At 38.1% G+C, this 25,561-nt stretch overlaps 2 protein-coding genes across 2 annotated transcripts; both read right to left on the bottom strand.

Moving 5' to 3' along the window:
• Window positions 1-6,257: 6,257 nt before the first annotated feature.
• Window positions 6,258-14,109, bottom strand: LOC105048589 (aldehyde dehydrogenase family 2 member C4). Its single transcript, XM_019853227.3, has 9 exons — window positions 13,779-14,109; window positions 10,312-10,454; window positions 9,141-9,524; window positions 8,775-8,864; window positions 8,512-8,685; window positions 8,285-8,422; window positions 7,717-7,854; window positions 7,530-7,591; window positions 6,258-6,691 (listed from the first exon to the last, which is right to left on the bottom strand). The coding sequence occupies exons 1-9, from the start codon at window positions 13,876-13,878 to the stop codon at window positions 6,418-6,420; spliced, it is 1,503 nt and encodes a 500-aa protein (XP_019708786.1). The 5' UTR covers window positions 13,879-14,109; the 3' UTR covers window positions 6,258-6,417.
• Window positions 14,110-15,897: 1,788 nt separating this feature from the next.
• LOC105048511 (aldehyde dehydrogenase family 2 member C4) lies at window positions 15,898-23,169 on the bottom strand. The gene is made up of 9 exons (XM_010927861.4): window positions 22,853-23,169; window positions 20,268-20,410; window positions 19,098-19,481; window positions 18,402-18,491; window positions 18,140-18,313; window positions 17,913-18,050; window positions 17,348-17,485; window positions 17,164-17,225; window positions 15,898-16,232 (listed from the first exon to the last, which is right to left on the bottom strand). Exons 1-9 carry the CDS (start codon window positions 22,953-22,955, stop codon window positions 15,959-15,961), a joined length of 1,506 nt encoding a protein of 501 aa, XP_010926163.1. The 5' UTR covers window positions 22,956-23,169; the 3' UTR covers window positions 15,898-15,958.
• Between the last annotated feature and the right edge of the window lie 2,392 nt (window positions 23,170-25,561).

Below are 25,561 nucleotides of genomic sequence, written 5' to 3'. Positions count from 1 at the left end.
TCCCTTGCTCCACCGCCGCCTCCACCTGCTGCCGGACCTTTGACGAAGCCGTCGCCCTCACCGGAGCCAAGCTGGAGCCCCTCGTCCGTCTCGTGTTTCGGCCCAAGGGAGGCCGTGGGAAGAAAAGGAAAAAGAAAGAAGAAGAAAAAGAAGAAAAAGAAAAGAAAAAGGGAAAAAGAAAAAGAAAAAGAGAAAGAGAAAAATAAAAATAAAATAAAATAAAAAGAAGAAGAGAGAAAAATTTTGCTCTCTCCTCTTCCTCCTTTCTCTCTCTTTCCTCTCTCAACATTCTCTCTATATTTTCTCTCTCTAGATTCTCTCTATCTAGACCTTTCTCTCTCTTTATGGATTTTATCTCTCTAGTATCTTTCTCTCTCTGATTTCATCACGAATCCTAGGATAAAATTGATATGAAAATATGATGACCTGAGATTGCTCCGAAATTCGTGTAGTAGATTAGATTCCGATCCGATCTTTATTCGAAATTGGTAACATCAATCATGGTTAATCTATATTGAGTCATCCTGATATGACCTCTGATGATCTCGATCATGATTGCCTCATCGGAAGGATACGAAGATTCTCTCCTCACTTTCTCTCTCTACTTTCTCTCTCTAAAATTTTCTCTCTCTTCATAGATTTTTTCTCTAGGAGTCTTATAGATCAGTGGAGGATCCTGATACATATACAAATCCTAATTTTGGTTAATTCTGAGTGAGGTCCTAGATTTGTGTTATTAGGATCGATTATCGGATAATTTTCTTCATATATGATTTTTATATTTGATCAAGGTTATGAAGTGATGATTGTCTGCATATGATATCGAGTAGAATATTTTGTTAAAGAAATTCATAAATTAAAGAAGAACATTAATTTCTATGCTTGGATCAGTCACCGATAAAGATAAGAATCTCTGTACATGATCACTATTATATATATGCTATTTTACTGTTGGTCTTGCATCGTTGGTTTTGCATCGTCGGATTTGAGATTGATGAATTTATTATATCTGAGATACTGTTATTTGATTTTGAGCATGAGTATGTTATGTCAATATATATGTACCAAAGATTGATGGCATGATTATATGAATATGACATATCTGAATTGATCATAATGCAAGACAATTGATTTGATGAAATCAACACATAATGATTAAATGAAAAGAAAGAGATATATGGTATGGACTAGCCTTATCATGTGGAACAGTTGGCCAGGAGCTTATGCCTGGGACAGCTCGCCAGGAGCTTATGCTTGGGACAGCCTCCACTGGCTTACAAGTGGATCAGCCGGCCAGGAGCTCGTGCCTGGGACAGTCCGTCAGGAGCTTATGCCTGGGACAGCCTCTCACGGACTTTTGTACGTGGGACAGCTGGCCAGGAGCTCATCCTGAGACAGCCTTGAAAGGCTTTTAAGTGAAAATTGATTCGGATGATGACTGAGGTATAGACTTGGATAGTCCAGAGCCAGAAAGAAAATGTTAAAAAAAAATCATGTGATTATGAAAAGAGAAATGAAAGATAAGATATGAAATAATTGTTGAATAAAAGTGTTTCGCCTATTAACATATGATGATGCATCTATTTTAAAAAGACAGAAAATTTATGAATGTTTGCATTATTCTGGACATTGAACATGAGATTTTATATTTTATTGCTTATCCTTATTTTCAGACTATATTACTATATCAGTGTGATATGGGAGTTCTTACTGGGCTGTAAAGCTCACACCCCTTCATTTTTCTTTTTCTTCTCAGAATTATAGGACGCTTATGATTGGCTATGGTTTGGATTTACGGGTAAGCAGAAGCATAAATAGAGTGTCATAGTTTCTGATCAGAGAATTGAAGAAATTTAAATTGTAATTATGCAAGATTTTACGAATTATTGTTGAAATAAATTGTTATGGATGTTAAGGTTGTAACGATTTAATTTGGCCTTGCATATTCTTTAGGGCTTGTTCTAAAGAGTATGCGGCCATCACGTATTCGATCCGGATGTTGGGTTTGAGGCGTGACAAGTTCAATCTATGATTTTTCTTCTGTGTTTAGATTTTTAAAGGATTGGTGAATAGGATATGCAACAGGAAATACCTCCAGCATAAGCACATGAGCCATCCTCAGATCAAGGGCCTTGCCATCAACCACTCTAGAATGTGCTCTCCGTAAGTAGCTGCATTAGCCCCAATGAGAACAAATCAAAGAAGAGCACACAGTGCACCCTCAAGGAACTCATCATCCAAACGATCAAAGAGGCAACAACTAGATAAATATATGAGGTTGTTTTGATGTTTAGAAGGGAAGAGAGGAAGTAGCATGTGTTCGTTGCTAGTCCTAGAAATTGCTAATAGTCACATAAAACAAGACAGATATATAATTGCAAAAAACAAGATTTACAAACAATTACAAAATTTAATAACAACAAATTGCAATAATTGCCCGACAGTGCATGTGCATTAGGATCTACAGTGCGTGGGGTCTGCCGAGAGTTACATATATGGAATCAAATTTCAAACTTGCAACCGAGAGTTACAGATATGAAATTAAATTTCAGATTGATCTCGCCATGCGCGCCGCATGACGCGGCCTGTGGAGGCGAGCAAAGCATTTGTGGTCACTGGCCATCCTTCCCAAAGTCCAACCAGACAAATAAGTGCTCTAGTATCTAAGCATCTTAAATCCACTATGGACTACCAAGAAGGATTTTTAAAAATTGAAACTCCTTCAGAAGGAAACAACTAGAATTTTTATTTACAAATTTAAACTTTTTTAAAAAGAAAAATAAAATTTTCAACGGTAAGAAGATACGAAGCAATGAGTGGAGATATGGAGGTGCATGGCATTACCTGGAGAGAGAGAGCAGATTATTGGCATTTAAGCCGCCTTGTTGGATCCAACAATGGGTGGGATTTGAAGATGTGAGCTGGCTTGAAATGCTCCGTGGACTGTACTAACTGCGTGTATCACACGGTGGTTAGAATGATGGATAAATTAAAATATCTCAACGAACAGAGGGCCATATCAAATCTTGGTAGAGAGGTACGCTAGCTGAATCAACTTCGTAGAGCCACCACTAGGACCATTTGCCCTCTTTGTCAGTCGGATGTCTGACCGTTGTACCGCCCGGACTGCATGCGACAGACCATTTCCAGTTTCCATCATCCAGCAGGACCATGCAACTTCAATGAATTTGCTGCAGAGCACTGAGGATGCATTTTGAGGTAGCTCCTTCGCCAACTTTCACAAGTAATCTAATGTCTTGTTGTAACCATCATTTATATACCCACAAATATTATTACTCATATAACAGTAATCATCGCTCAAACAAGAATAGCGACCATCATCTAAATTAGAAACACAATCATTATGTGGTCATAATTATCATAATAATAGTCATCATTTGTACAAGGATGATGATTATAACATGGTTGCATAGGCACTCATAAGGATAATTATTGATATATTAACAAGGATGATGTATATACTTATCCATCAAGTCAAGGAATGCAAAATAATTGAGATACTAAGACATATACTGAAAGTACCGAGGGATATTTTGTAATAGGTGGAGATATATAGCTGCAATAGTCGGACTTTATGACCAAATGTTGTGCTCCCGTAACTGTAGAAAGTGAGAAAGATCCCGAATAAAGTTTATCTTAATGCAGATCCATACTTATTTCAGCAATTCTATTATTTTTTGGATGGTTTTCTATAGTAATAACTTATCTTGGATGCTCACTAACAATTTGTCTGCATAACCCATAACTTCTCTTGTCCAGGCAACTACATCCAGGTGGTTAACTCCGGTAATATACTACCCATGTATGAGGTCAGACCACAACAAATTTAATCTTCGGCAACATATATTTAGTGATGGAATAGAAAACTGTTGCCATTCATTGAAATTTTTTTTTTTTTTTTTAATGGTTGTTAAATCATCACCATGGATATTTCTGCAAACCCAGCATACTAGTCCAGCATTTTAATGCAATGCAGGATGTTATTAGCTCAACATGTTATGCCCAAGTGTAAGCAGCTTCCAACGCTGCCAACATGCTCTTAGGCTGGCGTAGACCTCTCATGGGCCAAATCAGACCAAGCTCAGCCCAATTTTATTCCAAAGTCCAAAGAGATAAAGATTGTAGGCCTAACCATTTAGGGAGGTTCCGCATGATCATTGGATTACATCCTATACACATCTCAAAACATTCCGAACCCTTCTTTCATCCTTGTAGAGAGGGAAAATGAATTCTTCTTCCACGTAAAAGATCCAATTGTTGTGCTTATCGCTCTCTGCAACTCTTGCTCGCGAGGCACAGGTGAGCAAACATCTCATTGTTACTGTTTTGACAACAAGAGTGCAGAATCAAGCAAGATTGCTTTGGCACCAGATTGGCCCCTAATGTGAACTCACCGAATCATATGTACCTCTCTCTCTCTCTCTCTCTCTCACACACACACACACACACACATATATATGTATATGCCAGCAAACCGCAAGGGAAAAAGGCAGGAAAAAGAAAAAAAGAAAAGGGGAAGCAGCAAAGAGTATATCACGGACTGCTAAGCTGAGAGTGACCGGTCGGCATCGGCGGCGTGGGTACATCATGGATGCCGGACCCAACTGCTTCCGTATCCTGCTTTCACACCAATCCGAGCACATGCTCGTGTCGAAGAAATTTTCATGCTAGCACGTGACGTGGAATACATGACTTGATCCCTTCCCGTCAACTCGCAGTACGAATTTGCCCACCGCGTCGAAAGATTGATGACACTTTTAACCGTGACACAAGCACAAATGAGCGTGTTGGGTGGGAAATTCTTTTATTATTATTTATTATTATTGCGATCACTCAGCTATGGCGTGCTGTGACTGTGGCCAAGCTGTCTCTGTACTCGAGGTTTGACGTTAAAAAAGAAAGTGGGTGCTCCACTCTTGATCCATGGCTTTCGCAAGCCAGCCTGCCAAGGCCTTAGGATGGTTGATTTTCTGAAGATAGATTACGTTTATCCTGCAAATGAGGTTGGCTCCTTGCACCTACATTAAGAATTAATGGATGAGAATATCATGCATGAAACAATCAAGGATGTCACCTAAAAGAGACTAGTCGAGAGATACCATTTTGATTCCTTAATTTTATTTAAATACCGACAATCTCCTCAATGCACAGCCCATATTGGATTAAACATATACCTTCACCGATTCTCATGCACTCTCCAATTTAAACTATGACATCCTTATTAGACTAAAGGTTCCAGCCGAATTTAATCCAATTACATACATAACCATTGGTTCTTGATCATTTATGGTTAGTCAATGCTGTAGTAGTAGTCCTTGGGAATCAGATCCGTTCTAATATCATCTGTAAAGACCTAGACTTTATTTCTTCTTTTGCCCTTCTTGAGGAACCATATTTAAATTACTATTTCTTGAGAGAATCCCCGTCCAGATTCCATAAAGATCAATTGTCCCTTTTTTTTTTCAAAAAAAAAAAGGAAAAGAAAAATACCACTGAGGTTGCAGAAATTTAGTGAGGCTATTTTTTTTAAAAAAATTTTGTATGGTTCTGAGATTGTGTTTTCAAAGAAATTTTTTGTGCATCGGAGGTGGTGCAGCCCGGTGCGCACAGTCCGCGATGATTGACTCGAGCATAGGGCTAAAGAGCAGCGTAAAAAAAAAATTTTTTTTTTTTTTTTTTTGCCAACTTTGTGCTCCCCTGCGGTGCACAAAGAGTTTCTCGTGTTTCAAACGTAGTGGATCACCGATTGGTGGTAGAACTCTCATGTTTGGACATGGGCTATGTTCGCTTGAAGTCTCCAACATGTTTCCTTAAACGAATATCGTGTACTTGGAGCTTTAAAAGTAGGGCTGTAGCATAATTTACAATGGGGCCTGTTAATATCATTTTTCTAGGTTTCTCAAAGTCATGATACAGGATTCCTGGGTTCGGTAGAATTTTTCTTTTCTGCTACATGGTAGGTTTGGCCAGGCACTTGCCTGTTGCTTTGGTCGGAGCGGCGCAGAAGACAAGGTGGGACATTTTGGTGGCACCTGTGGATTCGCTGTTACTTTCTAAAGTCCCTTCGAACCAGATTATTATGAATTCAATAATATTGCCTTTTGTTAATTTCAGTTCTGGGATCGCATTCAAATTTGTAGAAACCACTAAAACTTTTGAGTGAACTTTGCTTAATTATCATGTTTCAGTTATATAAATCGGCATCGTCCAAAAACAAACCACAACAAAGGATAAGATTTCCCATGAGTTTAAGTTCTCAGATCATGCCTTCACCATCATCCATGGTGGTAGTGTTTGTGTGTACATAAATAATTTCTTGAGCATATGAAGTGTTCGTAAAAATGTTTACCATTCTCCGAGAAAATTATTCATATAATATTCTTTGCAAGGCCTAACTTACAGCCAAGGGGAACCATAAATGGGAGTGACAACAGACTTGACTTGGAGATATTTGTCGATCGCATGCAATCCCATGTCCCTTCCAAAACCGCTCATCTTGTAACCACCGAAAGGACAGTCAACATCGAAACCAAAGTAACAGTTGATCCAAATGGAGCCTGCACGAATCGATCTTGAGACCCTGTTCGCAATGTTCAGGTCTTTGGTCACAATCCCTGCTGCAAGTCCATACCTAGTGTTGTTGGCTCTCTCTATTGCCTCCTCAATAGTCCTAAAGAAAGAAACATAGTAGAAACATAAATTTTTATCTTCTTGCTGTGGAAGCATGTCACTATTTCATGCAAGTTTAGCAAATAAATTGGATGTGCTATGAATGATCGTTGTCTTGTGAAAATGGAAGGAGCTGCAGATTCTGAGAGCAAAGGCAATATACAAGAATAACTCAAGCTGTAATTGACATGGCATTCTACCAATTACATATGCCTGTTTTTTTTTTTTTTTTTGGTGAATGAAATTGGAATAAAAACAAAGGAAAAAGAATAAGAAAAACTGCATAATATTATTAGAGAATTTCTCAGAAAAACAGAGGCGCTGTCGCTTGCAATAGATCATCTAAAATATATTTGATTGCGGAGCCTTTGTTTATACAATGATATCTTTGTTCCAACTAACTTGGTAGTGTTACCTGAAGGAAACAATTCCTCATGATAATATTGCCAATAAAGCGAATTATGATGCCTAAAGTTTGTCCTCAGAACTAAATCTCCAGCACAATTAACTTCAGCACCACTGGCTTTATGCTTCCTTCCATTGTATTAAAGATTCAATGAATATTCCCGTCTATATGGTATTCTCATGTATATATCGATTTGCATGGATGTACCATTTTTTTCACTTTTGATTGCTTTGCCAACATGATTACTAACCAACCAGTCACATGCATTCTTCCTGTGTTGCATATGTAAATGTAGTTTTTACAATTTCATATCCCTGGACCAAAGCCTCTCCTACTCTGCAACTCTTACTTTAATTCATTTATACCTCATTCAATTGATGGGAGAAAATGTGAATTCCAATTAATCATTTACAAGAACATGGGAAAGACTTACTTGAACTTCATGAGGGACATCACAGGTCCAAATATTTCATCCTGTGCAATCAACATATCCTCCTGGTCAAAAGAAAATAAAACACTATTAAAATCTAGTTCTTTTGAGCAGAAAAATCCACTCATACCGATGCAAGCACATAAAGGAGGAGTAATATTAAATCAGTGAGTCGCATGTGATATTTCACCTTTACATCAGTAAAGATTGTGGGTTCAATGTAGTAACCTTTATCACCACAAGGCCTTCCTCCAGTAAGTAATGTGGCTCCTTCTCTCTTACCATGCTCAATGTATTTAAGAACTTTTTCAAATTGCTGCTTATCAACCTTCAACCATAGAAAAAGGAGTATTGGTAAAAGGAGAACAGACATATCATGGGTCCAACTTCTGGGTTCACAGTAACATGATGTAGAAAGGTAAAGGCATCGAGGATTTCTTCATCATGATAAAAATTGATCAGACATGAAGTCATGAACATCCAAGCAAGTTGATGAGATAATATCAAAGAGTGCAAATAATTGTTTGATTAGTTGGTGGCACCTTTCACTCGTAAGACATACATTTGTGCAATATATACTCATTCAGAAGTACTACATGCTATTATACTTCCGAGTGGTTTTTTTTTTTGGGAAGAAAAATTAGAGAAAAATTGATGTTTTCTTTTTTGGATTTTTGATGTTCTATCATGCTTTCATTGGCAAACAATTGATATTGCGACTTCAATGAGCACGAATTAATCTAGAATGGAAAGACTACCTGAGGCCCTTGATGAACTCGAGGATCGAAAGGGTCACCAACCACCCATTTTTTGGCATTTTCTACTGCCTTCTTCACGAATGCGTCATAAATTCCTTCTTGAACATATATACGAGACCCTGCTGCGCAGATTTCTCCCTACAAGTTCATACAATTAGCCAATTTTATGCTGCGGACAAAATTTAGAGGAAGACGAGGAATCAAGCAAAAGTAGTTTGGAGTGATGCCTTGTTGAAGAAGATAGCTTTGTTGGCTAGATCAACGGCCATGTCTAGATCAGCATCATCGAAGACGATAACAGGGGACTTCCCTCCAAGTTCGAGTGACACAGACTTCAAATTGCTTTTTGCAGCTGCCTCCATCACCAGGCGCCCTACTTCAGCAGAGCCGGTAAAACTAACCTGAAATCAGTAGAAAGATATGATAAGTGGATAAGAAATAAAATAACTCATGTAGAAGCATCGCATGATTGCCAGATTCTGGAAACTACCTTATCCACATCCATGTGAGAAGAAATGGCAGCACCAGCTGTGGGACCAAAACCAGCGACAACATTGAGCACTCCATCAGGGATACCAGCCTGCATTATGAAATTTATAAAAACTATTAAAGACGCATCAATTGATTGAACAACTTAAACCATTGATCAATAACACTGTGGGGAGTCATATAATGTGAACATAAGTGTAGTGTGAATTTGTGTCCGTGTACAACATTCACTTCCTAAATTTAGTGTATCAACAATTGAGTTCATCTTCAAAGTTTCAGCCATTATAATAGCAAAGAGAAAGTACTTTGAACTATTAACATCTTATAAGAATTGGCATTAGGTTCTCAGGATATGGCAGAAGTCTACCTCTTTGGCTAAGTGGGCGTAGTAGAGAGCAGAGAGTGGGGATTGCTCGGCAGGCTTGACGACCATGGTGCAACCAGCAGCCAAGGCGGGGCAGACCTTGAAGGAAAACATGGTGGATGGGAAATTCCATGGTATGATGTGCCCGACCACACCGATGGGCTCCTTCAGCGTGTAGCCTTGGAACTCTCTTGACATCTTTAGTGTCTCTCCATGGATCTTATCAGCAGCCCCAGCATAATACCGGAGGTGGTGTGCGGTTCCAGGGATGTCCAAAAGTTTATTCAGAGTGAACAACTTCCCAGCATCCAGGCTATCCAGTATTGCCAATTCTTCGATATTTTGCTCAATCAAGTCTGCGAATTTCATCATTATCCTCCCCCTCTCCTGATCATGAGTGGAACAGCAAAGAAGCTTACTGCTTTAGAAAATGGAAGAGCATAATTCTGATAGAGCGAAATTTGTGGTAGTAAATTCTCAAAGATCCTCAAATTCTCTGCATCGATATTGTCATCGTCATCATAATCTTCTTTTTTTGATAAAGAAAGATGAGCTAAAAACCTTTGCAGTTGTTGCTGTTTGTTGCTGAGTTAAAAAGAAATGGTAACTGGTCTTGTTCTTGATATTTTATTTGCAAAAGAAAAGAAAAAAAATCCCAAAAAGATTTTCATAGCTTTGGTTTTTTTTCAACTTTATATTTTATCTGCACATAAAGTCTAGAAATTTGATAAAACTTCAAAAATTATGCATGTTCATTCATTTCCAAAACAAAGAACCCTGTGTGTGTATGTGTGATAAGAGCACATAGGGCTCATCCAGTGGTTGCACCTACTCCAATGAGAGTAAGTTTGGCGTTTAAAGATGTTTTCCCAAGTGTTTGATAGAAAAATTCTTCAAATACCTTTTGAATTTTTTAAAAAAAACCTTGTCATCTTTTATTACGGCAGGTAATAACAGTTGATGGGTCTGTACCTTCTTTTTCTCCAAATGCTTTCATATCCATATAAATTGGGCAGATTAGGGCCATTATCTTTCTTGTAGTTTTAGAGTATTTTCGTCAAATAGTAAAAATAGTGAGAACGGATGGGTCTGTTATTGGGGAATACTGGCATCATTGAAAGCTTGCAGGTTAAATATATTGAAACTAGACAGAGAGAGGGAGAGAGGTTCGTACATAGCCGGACATGCGAGGCCATTTGCCATGGTCGAATGCTTGTCTCGCGGCCTTGACGGCCAAATCCACGTCTCCCTTGTCACCTTCTGCAATATGAGCAATTACCTCCCCGGTGCGTGGATCTCTTGTCTCAAATGTCTTCCCTGTGTTAACCAAACATTTTGATCATTAGAGGCAAAATCAATCAACATCACATACCACCATGTTTTCAAGTGATCACAATTTGTTTCCCATTTGAACAGACTGGACCCATATCGGCTCTATTATTAGTTAGTACAATATTGACATTCCGAGCAGAGCTAAACTGCCTGTTTCAAATGAATTCTTCAATGATTTTTTTTTTTTTTAATATCTTGTTTTCCAATGAAGCCTTCTATTGATCTTCTATCAATTTCCACTTTCTCATTGCCTCTCTGATGGAAACCACCCAGCATAGCCATTCTAGCTCTTTAGTCCTCATTTTAGTCAGCTTTTTCTGACTCTAGCTTATATGCTGAAAAATTATTGATGGGACCGAGTCCACCAGCTCAGCAGTGGACCTATCCAACCACAAAATAATATGCACATAAACGGACAAAAAATTAAGAAACAGGAGGGAGAGAGAGCAGCACATGCATGTTTGTATATGTTGGTTCGTGATTGGACTGATCTACCACCTAGACAGTAGACCTATTCCAATTAAAAATTTTGCCCCTATGCTTTGGCTTGCATGTCCCTCCTGCATACTGGGACTTTGACTATTTATTTTTCATTCACAAACCAACAATTTTAAAGGAAAAAAAAAAATGGTAAACATATATATGTATGTATGTATATATATATATATATATATATATATATATATATATATATATATATATCTTGCATACACAATGCGTGAAGCCTGCCAAAATGCTATATTCGTCAAAAATCTACTCCTTGGCCAGGCGGAGTTACGCATAGACAGCACACATGTAAACACATCAAAACGAGAGAGGGGTTGATGGATGGCCAATCCATTTAATTCCTAAAGAGTAGCCAATTCAAAAGGGATGCCGTCCCATCTGTCGTCTTTTCACCTAAGTTTTGCAATCGCCGAGAAGATTCTACCAGCATATTAACATCCGGATAATTGGACGGACGGTAAAACGGGAGAATTGCCCAGGCTGTGCCATGTGAAGGACTAGAACGCAACAAACAAAGGGGCACAGAAGAAGAAGGAGAAGAAAAGTCCAACTTCCTCTAGATAAAATGGCGTCACGTGTTAAGACTTACTATATTCCATTATCGATTTGTCCCCCTTTGCCGTCCGAACCGAATCAATATACATACCTGTTCCCTTTATATATTTTGCCTGATCTGTAAATGCTTCCATTGGTGGAAAAATGCCACAACTTTGAAATCTAAACCCATACGTATGTTGGAAAACTACCACCTTTGGCCAGCGGACGAAAAGCCCAAGGTGGAGGTCATGCACGAAACCAAACATTGAGCTGTGCTCATACATCATCAGATGTTGACACTGCCAGACTATAGCGTGGGGCCTCTGCTAACCCGTTGCAGCCATTTGCTCGGAGAGAGAACGACAGGGACGAGCATGAGCTCCACAGATCGACCCAGTCTTCAAGGGGTAGGTACCCCAAACATTCCACCACTAGTTAACACAAACAAAATAGTGACAACCGGGTGAGAGCCTGAATGGGGACTACGGGATCGGATCACATTGGATTAATGGTCCTGATCGAAAGAAATGACCTCACGTGTTATATTAGTCATTAGACGCAACGTGACACCACATCTCTTTCCCGGTTCGGCAGGCAAAGCTATGTGTCGCTTTTCTAAGATCAGTTCTCTTTCTCAAGGATCAGGACCACCAGGACCATCCGGATGTTGAACTTTCCAAAGAAACAACTAATAATGGCTCGAGAAAGAAACAGCTGCTAATCCGTGGGAGACTAAAGGATTAATCTTTTTGATGCACTCCGCATGTGTTGTAACTAGAAGAATACCGTGGATACATGGTTCATCAAGACTAATCATGTTGTACAATGAGGAACAGGCTCCATGAATCATGTCTGGACAGCCTAATCAATGGGCCCATAACCCATCACAGTCTTTTAGCAATCATAAATCATCATAATGGAGAAGAAGCGTTTTGGAGCCAGATTTTGATATTAAGGAAAAATGGAAAAGGACTAATCCTATGCATCCCAAGTTCACAACACCCATGGCCTGCGCTCATTCCATCAATAGCATTTATCATGATCAGAGCAGTTAAACCAACCCTCCTATGAGCCCCCGATGGTCCATTCGTTTCATTATCAGCTAGAATAATTTTTAAATTCCACAATATCTTTTTCATTAATCACTCCAGATTATTTTGTATCCATTTAAAGATCATCTCCTCTATCAATACGATCACCTACTCTGCTAGACTAGATATAAATACATCTTCATGAGCTTTGACAAAATTATCGATCAATCCCATGATGATTTTGTATAAAAAAAAAAAATTTCATGATGATTATTGTTTTATCCTCTCCAACTCTTTTAAACAATCTGATTTTTTTCTCTATGACAATAAAAGGCTAAAAGATCTACTACTATAGAAAAATTATACCCTATATTGTGGGAATCAATATGGCCATGCATCATATTAATCATCTTATTTCATTGCTGTAGATCAATCATTGCAACGAGTACATGATGAATAAAGTTCATAAGAATGAAATAAAGTAATTAGCATGGTGATGTATACTGAAATGGATATAATTTTCTAGCATCTTTTTAAAAGAAATAAAAAATCAAATTAAGGTCCACTTCGTACGATAATAAAATATTAATGCAAGGGCTGGTCGTCCATCCCGCCACACGGTCTCCGATTCCACCACGCCGCCCAAGCAATTTCTTTTCCCCGAGAAAAGCCAAAGGAAAAAAAAAAATAATAGAGATCACAAAAACAGCGATAACACTACGACAGCGATCGGGTCCCCCTATTCCAAATATTACTTACCCACTCAACCGCAGGTGCCAATCGATCGGCCTCTAGACCTACCCAAAATAACTATTCACCATATAAATATCTTCTTGTAGCAGGTACAAGATTAACTACGGCACTCTAATGAGATCATTAGCGTAGCAGGTTGGTTTTTTCTTTTTCCACTCCTATTCTCCAACGATTTCATGGATGGAATAGTATCCAATTATAATCCTCAAGAGCAGCAACTCGATGACCAAAAAAAAAAAAAAACAAAAAGAAAAAAAATCCTGTTACCATTTTATTGAAGCTAACAAAAAAAAAATCGAGGATTACTTTAAAAAAAAGTGAAAATGAAAATCCAATTTAATTTAATTATAAAAGAAAGAAACTAATTTATCTGTATAAATATATATATACACACGCAAATGGATGCAACGCAGACCTGAGAACAATTAAATACAGACAGAGAAAAGAGAAAAGAGAAAAGAGGTGAGGGTGGGAAGAGCACCGGAGATGGCGTCGACGAATTGGCCGTTGATGAAGAGCTTGGTGAACTTTATCTTGATCTCCGGCACCTCGAACTCATCGCCATTGCACTGGCTACCCATGCTTGATAACCCCAACGCACACACACCACAGAGAGATCAGAAAGAGAGAGAGAGAGAGGGAGTTGTTGAGGGTAGTAGGAGGGAAGGCCCTGCTTTTTATTCCTGGAATGCCCCTCCCCCCCACCTCTCCAATGGTTGGTTCGGAATTGGGAATGTTTTAGGGGAGGGATGCGTGAGGAGAGAGGAGAGGCGAAAGGTTGGTTTTAGTTGGGCCGTCGGTGGCGTTTTAGGAAAAGGTATTGGAGGTGGGGAGGGCCATGTATAGAGATTTTTTTTTTATGGAGATTACAAAAGGGAAAAAAAAAAAAAAGGAGCGGCTGAGATCGTCGGAGGCACTTGTTGATTGATCGGTGGCGGTCCTCGCTGTCAGATTTTGGAAGATGGCGTGGGCAAATTCATACCCGGTGCTTTGATTGATTGACCGTCATTTGTCATGCTTATCGGACATGCTTTTGTTTTGTTTTGTTTTGTATTTTTGTTTTTTTTTTTCCAAATTGTGGGCCCCGGTTTATGCTCATTTTGACACCTTACACACGTGGTTATACCTCTTCCTCCAAAAAAAAAAAAAAAAAAAAAAGAAAAAAAGAAGGAAATAGAATTGAGCAAAACCCACTTACACCTATTCCTCTCTGCATAATTTATATGTTCGGCAAATTTTATGTGCATAGATCAGAAATCAAATATTGAATTATCATTAAAATCAAGGGATCAAAATAAATATTCAATCAGCAGAGCATGATAAAGGATAGCAGTCAGACAGAGAAGTGGACTGGGTGTTCATTAGCAAATTGTGGATCTTGGGTCCAGCTTGATAAATATTTCTGCTTAAGCGAGATATTTCATATAGCATATGATTGTTTTACTTTCTTTTTTTTTTTTTTTGGTGAATGTTTTATCATTTTTTTTGGCCAAAATTAGATCTTAATGTGTTACAGTGCGACAAACATTAGCAAATTTCTAGCTCTTCCGGACGGTCGTGCGAACTCTCCAAAAAGCCTTTGATTCGACTGTCATCACAAAATTAGTTTGTTCCATATCATTTTATCAATTATCACATGTCAATCGACATTACCATCATCTTTTATTGTTACAATCTTGATGCAGCAAATTGGGCTGCGTACATGTCACGTCCAGTATGTCCACGCTACGGAAAAAGAACAAGAGAAAATTGCTGCACCCGCGATGGTGGGCGATACAGGCTTGACGTTATTAAGGTGGAGGGTTCATAAGGACGCTTCTAAGTTTGCGCAGCAAAATTCTCCCCCGTGTCCACCGAACACTATGGGTGCATTTAGTTATATTTTTTATTTTTTAATTCTTTTAAAAAATATTTTTTTATTTTTTTATTAAATAAAAAATAAAAAATATATATATATTTATTAACCACGTAACTATTAAACAAAAAAGCAACATTTGAAAATGATAGGTGAAAAACTCAACTAGGAAAAAAAATTTCAGATAGAGAGGTAGAAGATAATTGAGAGGTGAAGAGCTTGATGAAAAAAAAAAAAATGAACTCTTTATTTTTTATTTGATATTTTACACATAAAAAAATAAAAAAAATAAATTTTAAAAAATAAAAAAAATTTATTTTATATATAAAATAATTATTTTGATTATTTTAATTTTTATGATGTTATCAAATATTAACTTTTATTTTTTATTTTTTTAAAATTAAAAAATAAAAAAATATATTTTTTAATGACTAACCAAAGCACCCTAATATTTTAAAAAAATGATAAGATCATACTTTAAATGAAATTAATAATATCATACTCAAATTTGTAGAAACCATTACAAAATTTTCGAGTGAACGTTGTTTAATCATCACGCAACTCACGTTCCAATAACATAAATCAGCATCATCCAAAATTATTAGAAAACAATAAAGGATAGGATTTCCCATAACTTTAAATTCTCATAGCATGCCTTCACCGTCAGCAGTGTTTGCGTGTACATATATATATATATATATATATATATATATATATATATATAATTTCTTGAGACCTGAACAGCTTGTAAAATACTTAGTAGCCTATGAGGAAATTATGCCATAATATTCTCTGCAACGTTTAAATTATAGCCAAGGGGAACCATAAATGGGAGTGACAACGGATTTGACTTGCAGGTATTTGTCAATTGCATGCAATCCCATGTCCTTTCCAAAGCCACTCATCTTGTAACCACCGAAAGGACAGTCAACATCGAAACCAAAGTAACAGTTGATCCAAATGGAGCCTGCGCGAATCGATCTTGAGACCCTGTTCGCAATGTTCAGGTCTTTGGTCACAATCCCTGATGCAAGTCCATACCTAGTGTTGTTGGCTCTCTCTATTGCCTCCTCAATAGTCCTAAAGAAAGAAACATAGTAGGAGCATAAATTTTCATCTTCTAGCTGTGGAAGCATGTCACTATTTCATGCAAGTTTAGCAAGTAAATTGGAAGTGCTATGAATGATCGTTGTCTTGTGAAAATGGAAGGAGCTGCAGATTCTGAGCGCAAAGGCAATTGTGGACAAGAATAGCCCAAGCTGCAATTGCAATGTCATTCTACCAATTACATATGCCTGTATAATAGGACAATCGTTGTAAGATCATCAAAGCATTTTGTTTTTTTTATTTGTTCTTTTTTGTGTGAGACCCCTTCTCATTCATCAATGAATGAAGTTGGGACAAAAACAAAGGAAAAAGAAGAAGAAAAACTGCATAATATTACAAGAGAATTTCTCAGAAAAAACAGAAATGTTGTCTCTTGCAATAGATTATCTAATGTATATTTAATTATGGAGCCTTTGTTTATATAATGATACCTGTGTTCCAACTAATTTAGCAGTGTTACTCGAAGGAATCAATTCCCCATGGTAATCTTGCCGACAAAATGAACTGTAATGCCTAAAGTTTGTCCTCAGAACTAAATCTCCAGCACACAATTAGCTTCAGCACCATTGGCTTTATGCTTCCTTCCATTGTAGGAAAGATTTGATGAATATCCTCATCTATTTTTGTATTCTCACATAATCAATCGATTTGCATGGATAGAATCATTTTTTTCCCTTTCAATTGCTTTGTCAAAAAGATTACTAACCAACTGGTCATATACATCATTCTAGTCACATGCATTCTTCCCATGTTTCAGATGTAAATGTAATTTTTATAATTTCATTCCCTGAGACAAAATCTCTGAACTTTCTGTAGTTTCTTATTTTGCTTCATTTATACCTTGTTAAATTGATGGGAGAAAATGTGGATAATTAATCATTTACAATAAGATGGAAAGACTTACTTGAACTTCATGAGAGACATCACAGGTCCAAATATTTCATCCTGTGCAATCAACATATCCTCCTGCTCAAAAGAAAATAAAGCACTATTAAAATCCAGTTCCTTTGGGTGGAAAAATCCACTTGTACCAATGCGAGCACATAAAAGAGAAGCAATATTCAGTAAGTCATACTGTGATAGTTTACCTTGACATCAGTAAAGATTGTTGGTTCAATGTAGTACCCTTTATCACCACAAGGTCTTCCTCCAGTAAGTAATGTGGCTCCCTCTCTCTTACCATGCTCAATGTATTTAAGAACTTTTTCAAATTGCTCCTTATCAACCTTCGACCATAAGAAAAGGAGTATTGGTAAAAGGAGAACAGACATATTATGGGTCCAACTTCTTGGTTCACAATAACACAATGTAGAAAGGTAAAGGCACTGAGGATTTCTTCATCATGATAAAAATTGATCAAACATGAAGTCATCATGAACATCCAAGCAAGTTGATGAGATAATATCAAAATAATTGTTTAATTAGTTGGTGGCATCTTTCACTCGTAAGACATACATTTGTGCAATACTCAATCAGAAGTACTACATGCTATTACACTTCCAAGTGTTTTTTTTTTTTTTTTTGAAAGAAAAATTAGAGCAAAATTGATGTTTTGGCATTTTTTGGATTTTTGATGTTCTATCATGCTTTCATTGGCAAACAATGATATTGCGACTTCAATAAGCACAAATTAATCTAGAATGGAAAGACTACCTGAGGCCCTTGATGAACCCGAGGATCGAAAGGGTCCCCAACCACCCATTTTTTGGCATTTTCTGCTGCCTTCTTCATGAATTCGTCATAAATTCCTTCTTGAACATATATACGAGACCCTGCTGCGCAGATTTCTCCCTACAAGTTCATACAATTAGCCAATTTTATGCTGAAGGCAAAATTTAGAGGAAGATGAGGAATCAAACAAAAGTAGTTTGGAGTGATGCCTTGTTGAAGAAGATAGCTTTGTTGGCTAGATCAACAGCCATGTTTACATCAGCATCATCGAAGATGATAAGAGGGGACTTCCCTCCGAGTTCCAGTGACACAGATTTCAAATTGCTTTTTGCCGCTGCCTCCATCACCAGGCGCCCTACTTCAGTAGAGCCAGTAAAACTAACCTGAAATCAATGGAAAGATATAATAAGTGGATAAGAAAGAAACAACTCATGTAGAAGCATCGCATGATTGCCAGATTCTGGAAACTACCTTATCGACATCCATGTGAGAAGAAATGGCAGCACCAGCTGTGGGACCAAAACCAGTGACGACATTGAGCACTCCATCAGGGATACCAGCCTGCATTATGAAATTACAAGAACTATTAAAGATGCATCAATTGATTGTACAACTTAAATCGCTGGCTATTAACTGTGTGGAGTTATATAAGCTGAAGCTTCTCTCTCTCTCTCTCTCTCTCTCTGTGGGCATGTGTGTGCGCGTGCACGCATGCCTGTTTTGATTAATTTTTTAAATCTCTTAATGAAAGCTCTTTCTCATAATAAAAGAAGTAAACCTCTGAAGATCAGTGCGCTTGAAATTAGATATTTTCTCCTTTTTGGGGGAAAAAAGGGTGTTGATTCGCCCTTATTTTCATGAAATGTGAAGGAAACATATTTTCCAGTTTAAAATAAATCAATAATTTGGTTAGTGTTGACAGTGGGGAAATATAATCACCATAAGAGACTAAAATTAGAACATTGCTTGAAGAGTGCAGACGATCTTATTTCAATACAGTGTGAATTTGTGTCCATGTATAACATTTGCATACTACTTTTAGTGTATCAACAATTGAGTTCATCTTCTAAGTTTCAGCCATTATAATAGCAAAGAGAAAGCATTTTTAGCTATTGACATCTTATAAGAATTGGCATTATAGGTTCTTAGCATAAGGCAAAAGTCTACCTCTTTTGCTAGGTGGGCGTAGTAGAGAGCAGAGAGTGGGGATTGCTCGGCAGGCTTGACGACCATGGTGCAACCAGCAGCCAAGGCGGGGCTGACCTTGAGGAAAAAGACGCCGGATGGGTAATTCCATGGTATGATGTGCCCGACCACACCGATGGGCTCCTTCAGCGTGTAGCCTTGGAACTCTTTTGACATCTTCAGTGTCTCTCCATGGATCTTATCAGCAGCCCCAGCATAATAACGGAGGTAGTGTACTGTTCCAGGGATGTCCATAAGTTTACCCAGAGCGAACAACTTCCCAGCATCCAGAGTATCCAGTATTGCCAATTCTTCAGTATTTTGCTCAATCAAGTCTGCGAGTTTCATCATTATCCTCCCCCTCTCCTGATCATAAGTGGAATAGCAAAGAAGCTTACTGCTTTAAAAATGAAAGAGCATCGTTCTGCCAGAGTGAAACTTGTGGTAATAAATTCTCAACGATCCTCAATCCTCTACATAGATATTGTCGTCATCATCTTCTTCTTTTTTCAATAAAGAAAGATGAGCTCAAACCTTTTGCAGTTGTTGCTTTCTCTTGCTGGGGTAAAAAATTGGTAACTGGTCTTGTTCTTGATATTTTATTTGCAAAAAGCAAAGAAAAAACCTGAAAAAGATTTCCATAGTTTTGTTTTTTCTCAACTTTATATTTTATCCGCACGTAAAGTCTAGAAATTTGATAAAAGTTCAAAAAATGATGCATGTTCATTCCTTTCAAAAACAAAGAACTCTGTGTATGTATGTGTGATAAGAGCGCATAGGGTTCCTCCAGTGGTTGCACCTACTCCAGTGAGAGCAAGTTTGGTGCTCGAAGATGTTTTCCCAAGTGTTTGATACATCGAAAAATTCTTCAAATACCTTTTGAATTTTTAATCAGAACTTGTCAATTACAGTAGATGGTGCTGTACTTTCTTTTTCTTAAAAATGCTTTCATATCCACATAAATTGGGCAGATTAAGGCCATTATCTTTCTTGTAGTTATAGAGTACATATTTTTGTTATAACTCATATAGTAAAAAATAGTGACAATGAAAGGGGTCTGTTATCTGGGAATACTGGCATTACTGCAAGCTTACAGGTTAAATATATTGAAACTAGAGAGAGAGAGATAGAGAGAGGGAGAGAGGTTCATACATAGCCGGACATGCGAGGCCATTTGCCATGGTCGAAAGCTTGTCTCGCGGCCTTGACAGCCAAATCCACGTCTTCCTTGTCACCTTCTGCAACATGAGCAATTACCTCCCCGGTGCGCGGATCTCTTGTCTCAAATGTCTTCCCTGTGTCGACCAAACATTTGCACAGACAACCATGTTTTCAAGTGATCACAATTTGTTTCCGGACAGTATTTTTAGCCAGTACAATTCCGGGCACGGCCAGAACTAAACTGCAGCGGACCAGTTGTTTCAAATGATTTCATCTATTGATGTTCTACCAATTTCCACTTTTACATTTTCTCTCTAATGATTTCATCTATTGATCTCTGGTCATCATTTTAGTCAGTTTTTTCGGACTATAGCCTCAGTTATTTTGCACTATAGCCTCTATGTTAGAAAATTATTGGTTGGATCGGATTTGCAATCTCAGCAGGGGACCAATCCACAGGAACCGACAGGCACAGGCACAAAAACAGACAAACAAGAGGGACGTGTTTGTGCGTGTTGGTTCTTGATTGGACTGATCCACTAGCCCAGCTATAGAGACTGGCCCAAAAAATTTCACCTCTATGCTTTGGTTGCATGACCTCCTTCCTACTTGCTTGGATTTTGACTAGTTATTTTCATTCACAAACCGATAATTTCTTTAAAAAAAAAAAAATAGTAGACATATATAGCTTGCACATTCAATGTATAAAACCTGCAAAAAGTTTATATTGGTCAAAATCTAATCCTCGGGCAGACAGGGTTCTTCGTATGCAGTACAACACATAAAAGAAGAAACGGTTTGATGGACAGCCAAGTGCCACTTAATCCCTAAAGAATAGCCGATTCATTTTACCAAAACAAAATAAGAATAGCCGATTCAAAGGGCATGTTTGAAAGCCCGAAGATTTACTGGGGTTTTTTTCATTGGGTTTTTATAAGGGAAGTCAAGCAAATCAAGTTAGATTGTGTGCACACGAGAGCACAGCTGCCACGTGGCACCTGTTGGAATTATGTCCGGAATTAATGCCAATTATATGAGAGGTGGCTGATTAACGACTTCATGCAGCTTTCTGTGCACATAATCAATGTCCCAAATCAACGAGATGGCCAGATAGACAACCCGTGAGCACAAATATTTTTGCCTTTGAGTGACAGGAAAAAAAAATAATTATCAAGGATCAATTGTGTTCACACTGTAACTTTTTTTTATTTTTATTTTCTTTCCATATGACTCTTTTCACATAATTTTGTAATAAGAATTCTCGCTGAGAAGATTCTGCCAGGCTAATAGCATGTGGATAATTGGATGTAAAGTAAAATGGGAGAAATCTTTGTCTACGCTGTGCCATATGCCACTTATGTGCGAGCAGAAAAAAAAAAAAAAGAAACTAAGTTGCAAAAAATATGAAATTTTTAGTTGGATCAGGTCCACAATTGAGTTGGTGGATCAGTTATGTTTGCTTTCTTTGTTTTTTTTTTTTTTTTTTTTTTTTTGATCTGTATGTGTTGGTTTGTAGTTGAATTATTCTAATGCTAAGCCGATGGATTTGATGACTAATCTACCGCTGAGCTGGTATACTTGATCCAACCAATAATTTCTCGCAACAAACAATATGTCACGAAAGAAGAAAAGTGCAACACCCTCCGGATAAATGGCGCCACGTGTTAAGACTTGCAATATTCGATGATCAACTTGTCCCGCTTGCTATCCCAATCGAATCAATATATTCTGGTGGACAATTTCAGATCCTGCACGTCATGGCTTTGATATTTTTAAACACCACCACTTTTTTTCTTTCCTTTTTTTTTAAAAGTTGGGAGGTGGGTTGAGGCCTGGGGGGTGGGGTACAAGGACGCCACAACCTTTGCAGTTGGACGACGGCCAGTGGAAGGTCGGGAGGTCTTGGACGAGACCAAACCCTGAGCCGTGCTCACACATCATCAGATGTTGACCCTGTCCAACCAGACTAGTGCGTGGCCTTTTCTAATCGGGCGTGAACAATAACAATAATACAACCTTCTTGCAGTCATTTTCTCGGTAGAAACCCAAAAGAAAACGACAGGGACGAGCATGGGCTCCATATCCATCGCCTTCTATGGATAATATCCCCAAACTTTCCACCAGTTAGCAAAATAGCGAAAAATGTTGTGCATCCTAGAATTCTAGGACACTCGGGTGAGATCCTAAATGATCGGAGCACACTGGATTAATGGTCCTAATCGAAAGAAATGACCTTACGTGTGGTATTACACGGAACATGACACCCTGCATCTCCTTCCCGGTTCAGCAGGCAAGTGGTGCGTCGCTTTTCTAATATCAGGGCTCTTTCTCTCAAAGATCAGGACCATCCGGATGATGAACTTTCCAAAAAAACAGCTAAGAATTAATGGCAGCTCGAGCAAGGAACAACCCCAAAACAGAGGGAGACAAAGGGCTGATCTTTTTCACGCACCCACAACTACCGTAGATAGAAGAATAACGTAGAGATACATACAAACACATGGATGCGACACAGACCCGGGAAAAATTAAATAGAAACAGAGGAAAGAGAAAAGAGGTAAGGATGGGAAGAATACCGGAGACGGCGTCGACGAATTGGCCGTTGATGAAGAGCTTCGTGAACTTTATCTTGATCTCCGGCACCTCGAAATCATCGCCGTTGCACAGCTGGCTACCCATGCTTGATGATAACTCCCACACACACACAGAGAAAGAGAGAGAGAGATGTTGAGGGTAGTAAGAGGGAAGGCCCTGCTTTTTATTCCTAGAATGCCCCTTCCCCACTCTAATGGGTGGTTGGGAATTGGGAAAGGGTTAGGGGAGGGATGCGTGACGAGAGAAGAAGGGCGGGGGTTTGGTTTTGGTTGGGACGTGGGTGGGGTTTTGGGAAGACCAGGGTGGGGGGGCATATATAGAGATTTTTTATAGAGATTACGGAAGGAAAAGGAGCGGCTAAGATCATCCGAGGCACTTCATTCGTTGATTGATCGGCTTTCCTCTCTATCTCTCTGGCTGTGACCTTGATATGTTGGAAGACAGCGTGGGAAAAATTAACACCCGGTACTTTGATTGATCCACCATGATTGTTGTGCTTTGGCCGGACATGCTTTTGATTTATTTCATTTTATTTAATGTGGTACCTCTTTCTCGAAAAAAAAAAAAATAGAATTTTGCAAAGCCAACTTACACCTCTTTCTCTGCATAATTAAGATATTTAGAAATTTTCATATGCATGGATAAGAAACAAAATATTAAATGATCATTCAAATCAAACGATCGAAAAAAAATAAATTTTCGATCAACAGAAAATTTTAAAGTACATTTGATTGGGGATCGAAATTAAAATAAAAATTAAAATAAATTATGATAGAAATTAAAATAGTTGTATCTCTTAATTTATTTGGTTTATGATCAAAATTAAATTATAATTAGAATGAAATTTAAATATGAGGAGAGGATAAAAATTTGAATTTTTAAAGATCAAAATATTTTTATTTTTTTTAGAAACAGAGCCACTCGTTCTATTTCGATTTCAAAATCCAACTATTCCCAACCAAATATGATCTCAATAGAACATTTGGTACAAAATAATCTTCTTAAAATAAAAAATAATATAGATAAAGATGATGAAATCATTATATTTGATTGCATCATAATAATTCTACGTAGGAGTTATTTTAAATTATCCTTACTTTTCAAATCACTATCCAACCCAATGATAAAATATCCATCGTTGAAGTTGAGAATACAAGATCATTTTAAGATAGTGATCTTGAATAAAAATTTAAGGATAAAAATATTTCTTGATTAAATAAAAATTTTGATATATCGACACATCATTAATATATTATATCAATATTCTATTATGTTAATATTATATACTAAAATATTTATGATATATATTATATTGTATTATTAATCATGTTAATTATCATATTATAATTCAAGGATAATATTAAATTATATTTAAAATATAGGTGTTTGCTACCGTATTTTAAAGGATATTTATATTATTTTTTATTTAAAAAAATTCTAACCATCCGATTAAGAAAAGATGGCAAAAGATGGTTCATTGGAAAGTTTCCGTAGCCGGTCACAATCATGACTGGAGCGGGTAAATTTTTCAAACCCAATGGCATTTTCAAAGTTTGAGTGGGTGGTGCGGTAATTGTTGAGCACTTTAGGGGCATTTGCAAACGCGTCCTCTTCCTTATTTTCCGATCGTTCTCTCCAACTTCTTCCTCATTTCCCGATCCATGGCTGGTCGTTCTCCATCTCCTTCATTTATGCTGTGCAACTTATGAGGTGGGCTTAATCTATCATGACGTACGATTGATGACTCTGAGAGTTTATCACCATATATACCCAAGCAAACAGGCACAACTTGTGTAAAGAATTAATGAGAGATGGAGGCTTCAAAGAAGTTTCTCTCCTGCGGATAAGATGGCTCTGAGGATGTCTCCATGTGCACCGGCATCGCAAAGTAGTCATGCCAGAGTTTTAGCTGAATGCTGCTTAGAGATGCAGGAGCCAGGCAAGGACCCAAGGTGCCTATGTGCAGTGATGCTTTCAAATACTGCAAAGAGAGTTGGAGTCAAGCCGGCAATAGCAATGACGATCCCCAAACGATGCAGACTTGCATACTGCCCTGTGGGTTACAAATCTTTGCTTGCAGGCACGAAGACGCTGTGGGCGAGAGGAGTGGGGTGGCGAAGGGGGGGCACCAACAGGGAGGGTAATGTCTGCCTGCATCAGGAGGGGGCGGTCGGCGAGAGGAGGGGGTGGCGACGCTGCTGTCGCAGGGAGGCCTCGACACGGGGAGGCCGCCGGTATGGCCACCCAACGGGTGAGGGTTAGGGGGTGGAAGACGCCCGGACGCAGCGGGGGAGAGGATGGGGCGGCGACGCTGCCAGCGCAGGGAGGCCACCGGCACGGGAAGGCCGTCAACGCGGAGGCACTGCGGGCGAGGGGAGGGGGGCACCGAAGGGAAGTGGGGCACCGAAGGGATTGGAGAATGGTGAGGGATGTCACGCAAAAAAAATTAAAAAAAAATCCCCAAAGGTTATCGGTTGGTGACCTATTGGGATGTAAAATTTCTTAATTAACCTTACATGATCAGCAGCCAGGATGTTTTCTGATCTTCTATAAAATATATTTAAGAAGTAGCACAACCAAAAAATATATTATTATATTTTATATTTATATAATAAAATTATTTAATATATTATTTTTATTTTTATTTATTTTATTTTTCTACTAAAATAAATATTAATATTAAAAAAATA

The sequence above is a fragment of the Elaeis guineensis genome, chromosome 2 (genome assembly GCF_000442705.2).
Source record: "Elaeis guineensis isolate ETL-2024a chromosome 2, EG11, whole genome shotgun sequence".
NCBI lineage: Eukaryota > Viridiplantae > Streptophyta > Magnoliopsida > Arecales > Arecaceae > Elaeis > Elaeis guineensis.
The sequence above is the reverse complement of the archived record's forward strand: the minus strand, read 5'-3'. Positions and strand labels throughout refer to the sequence as shown.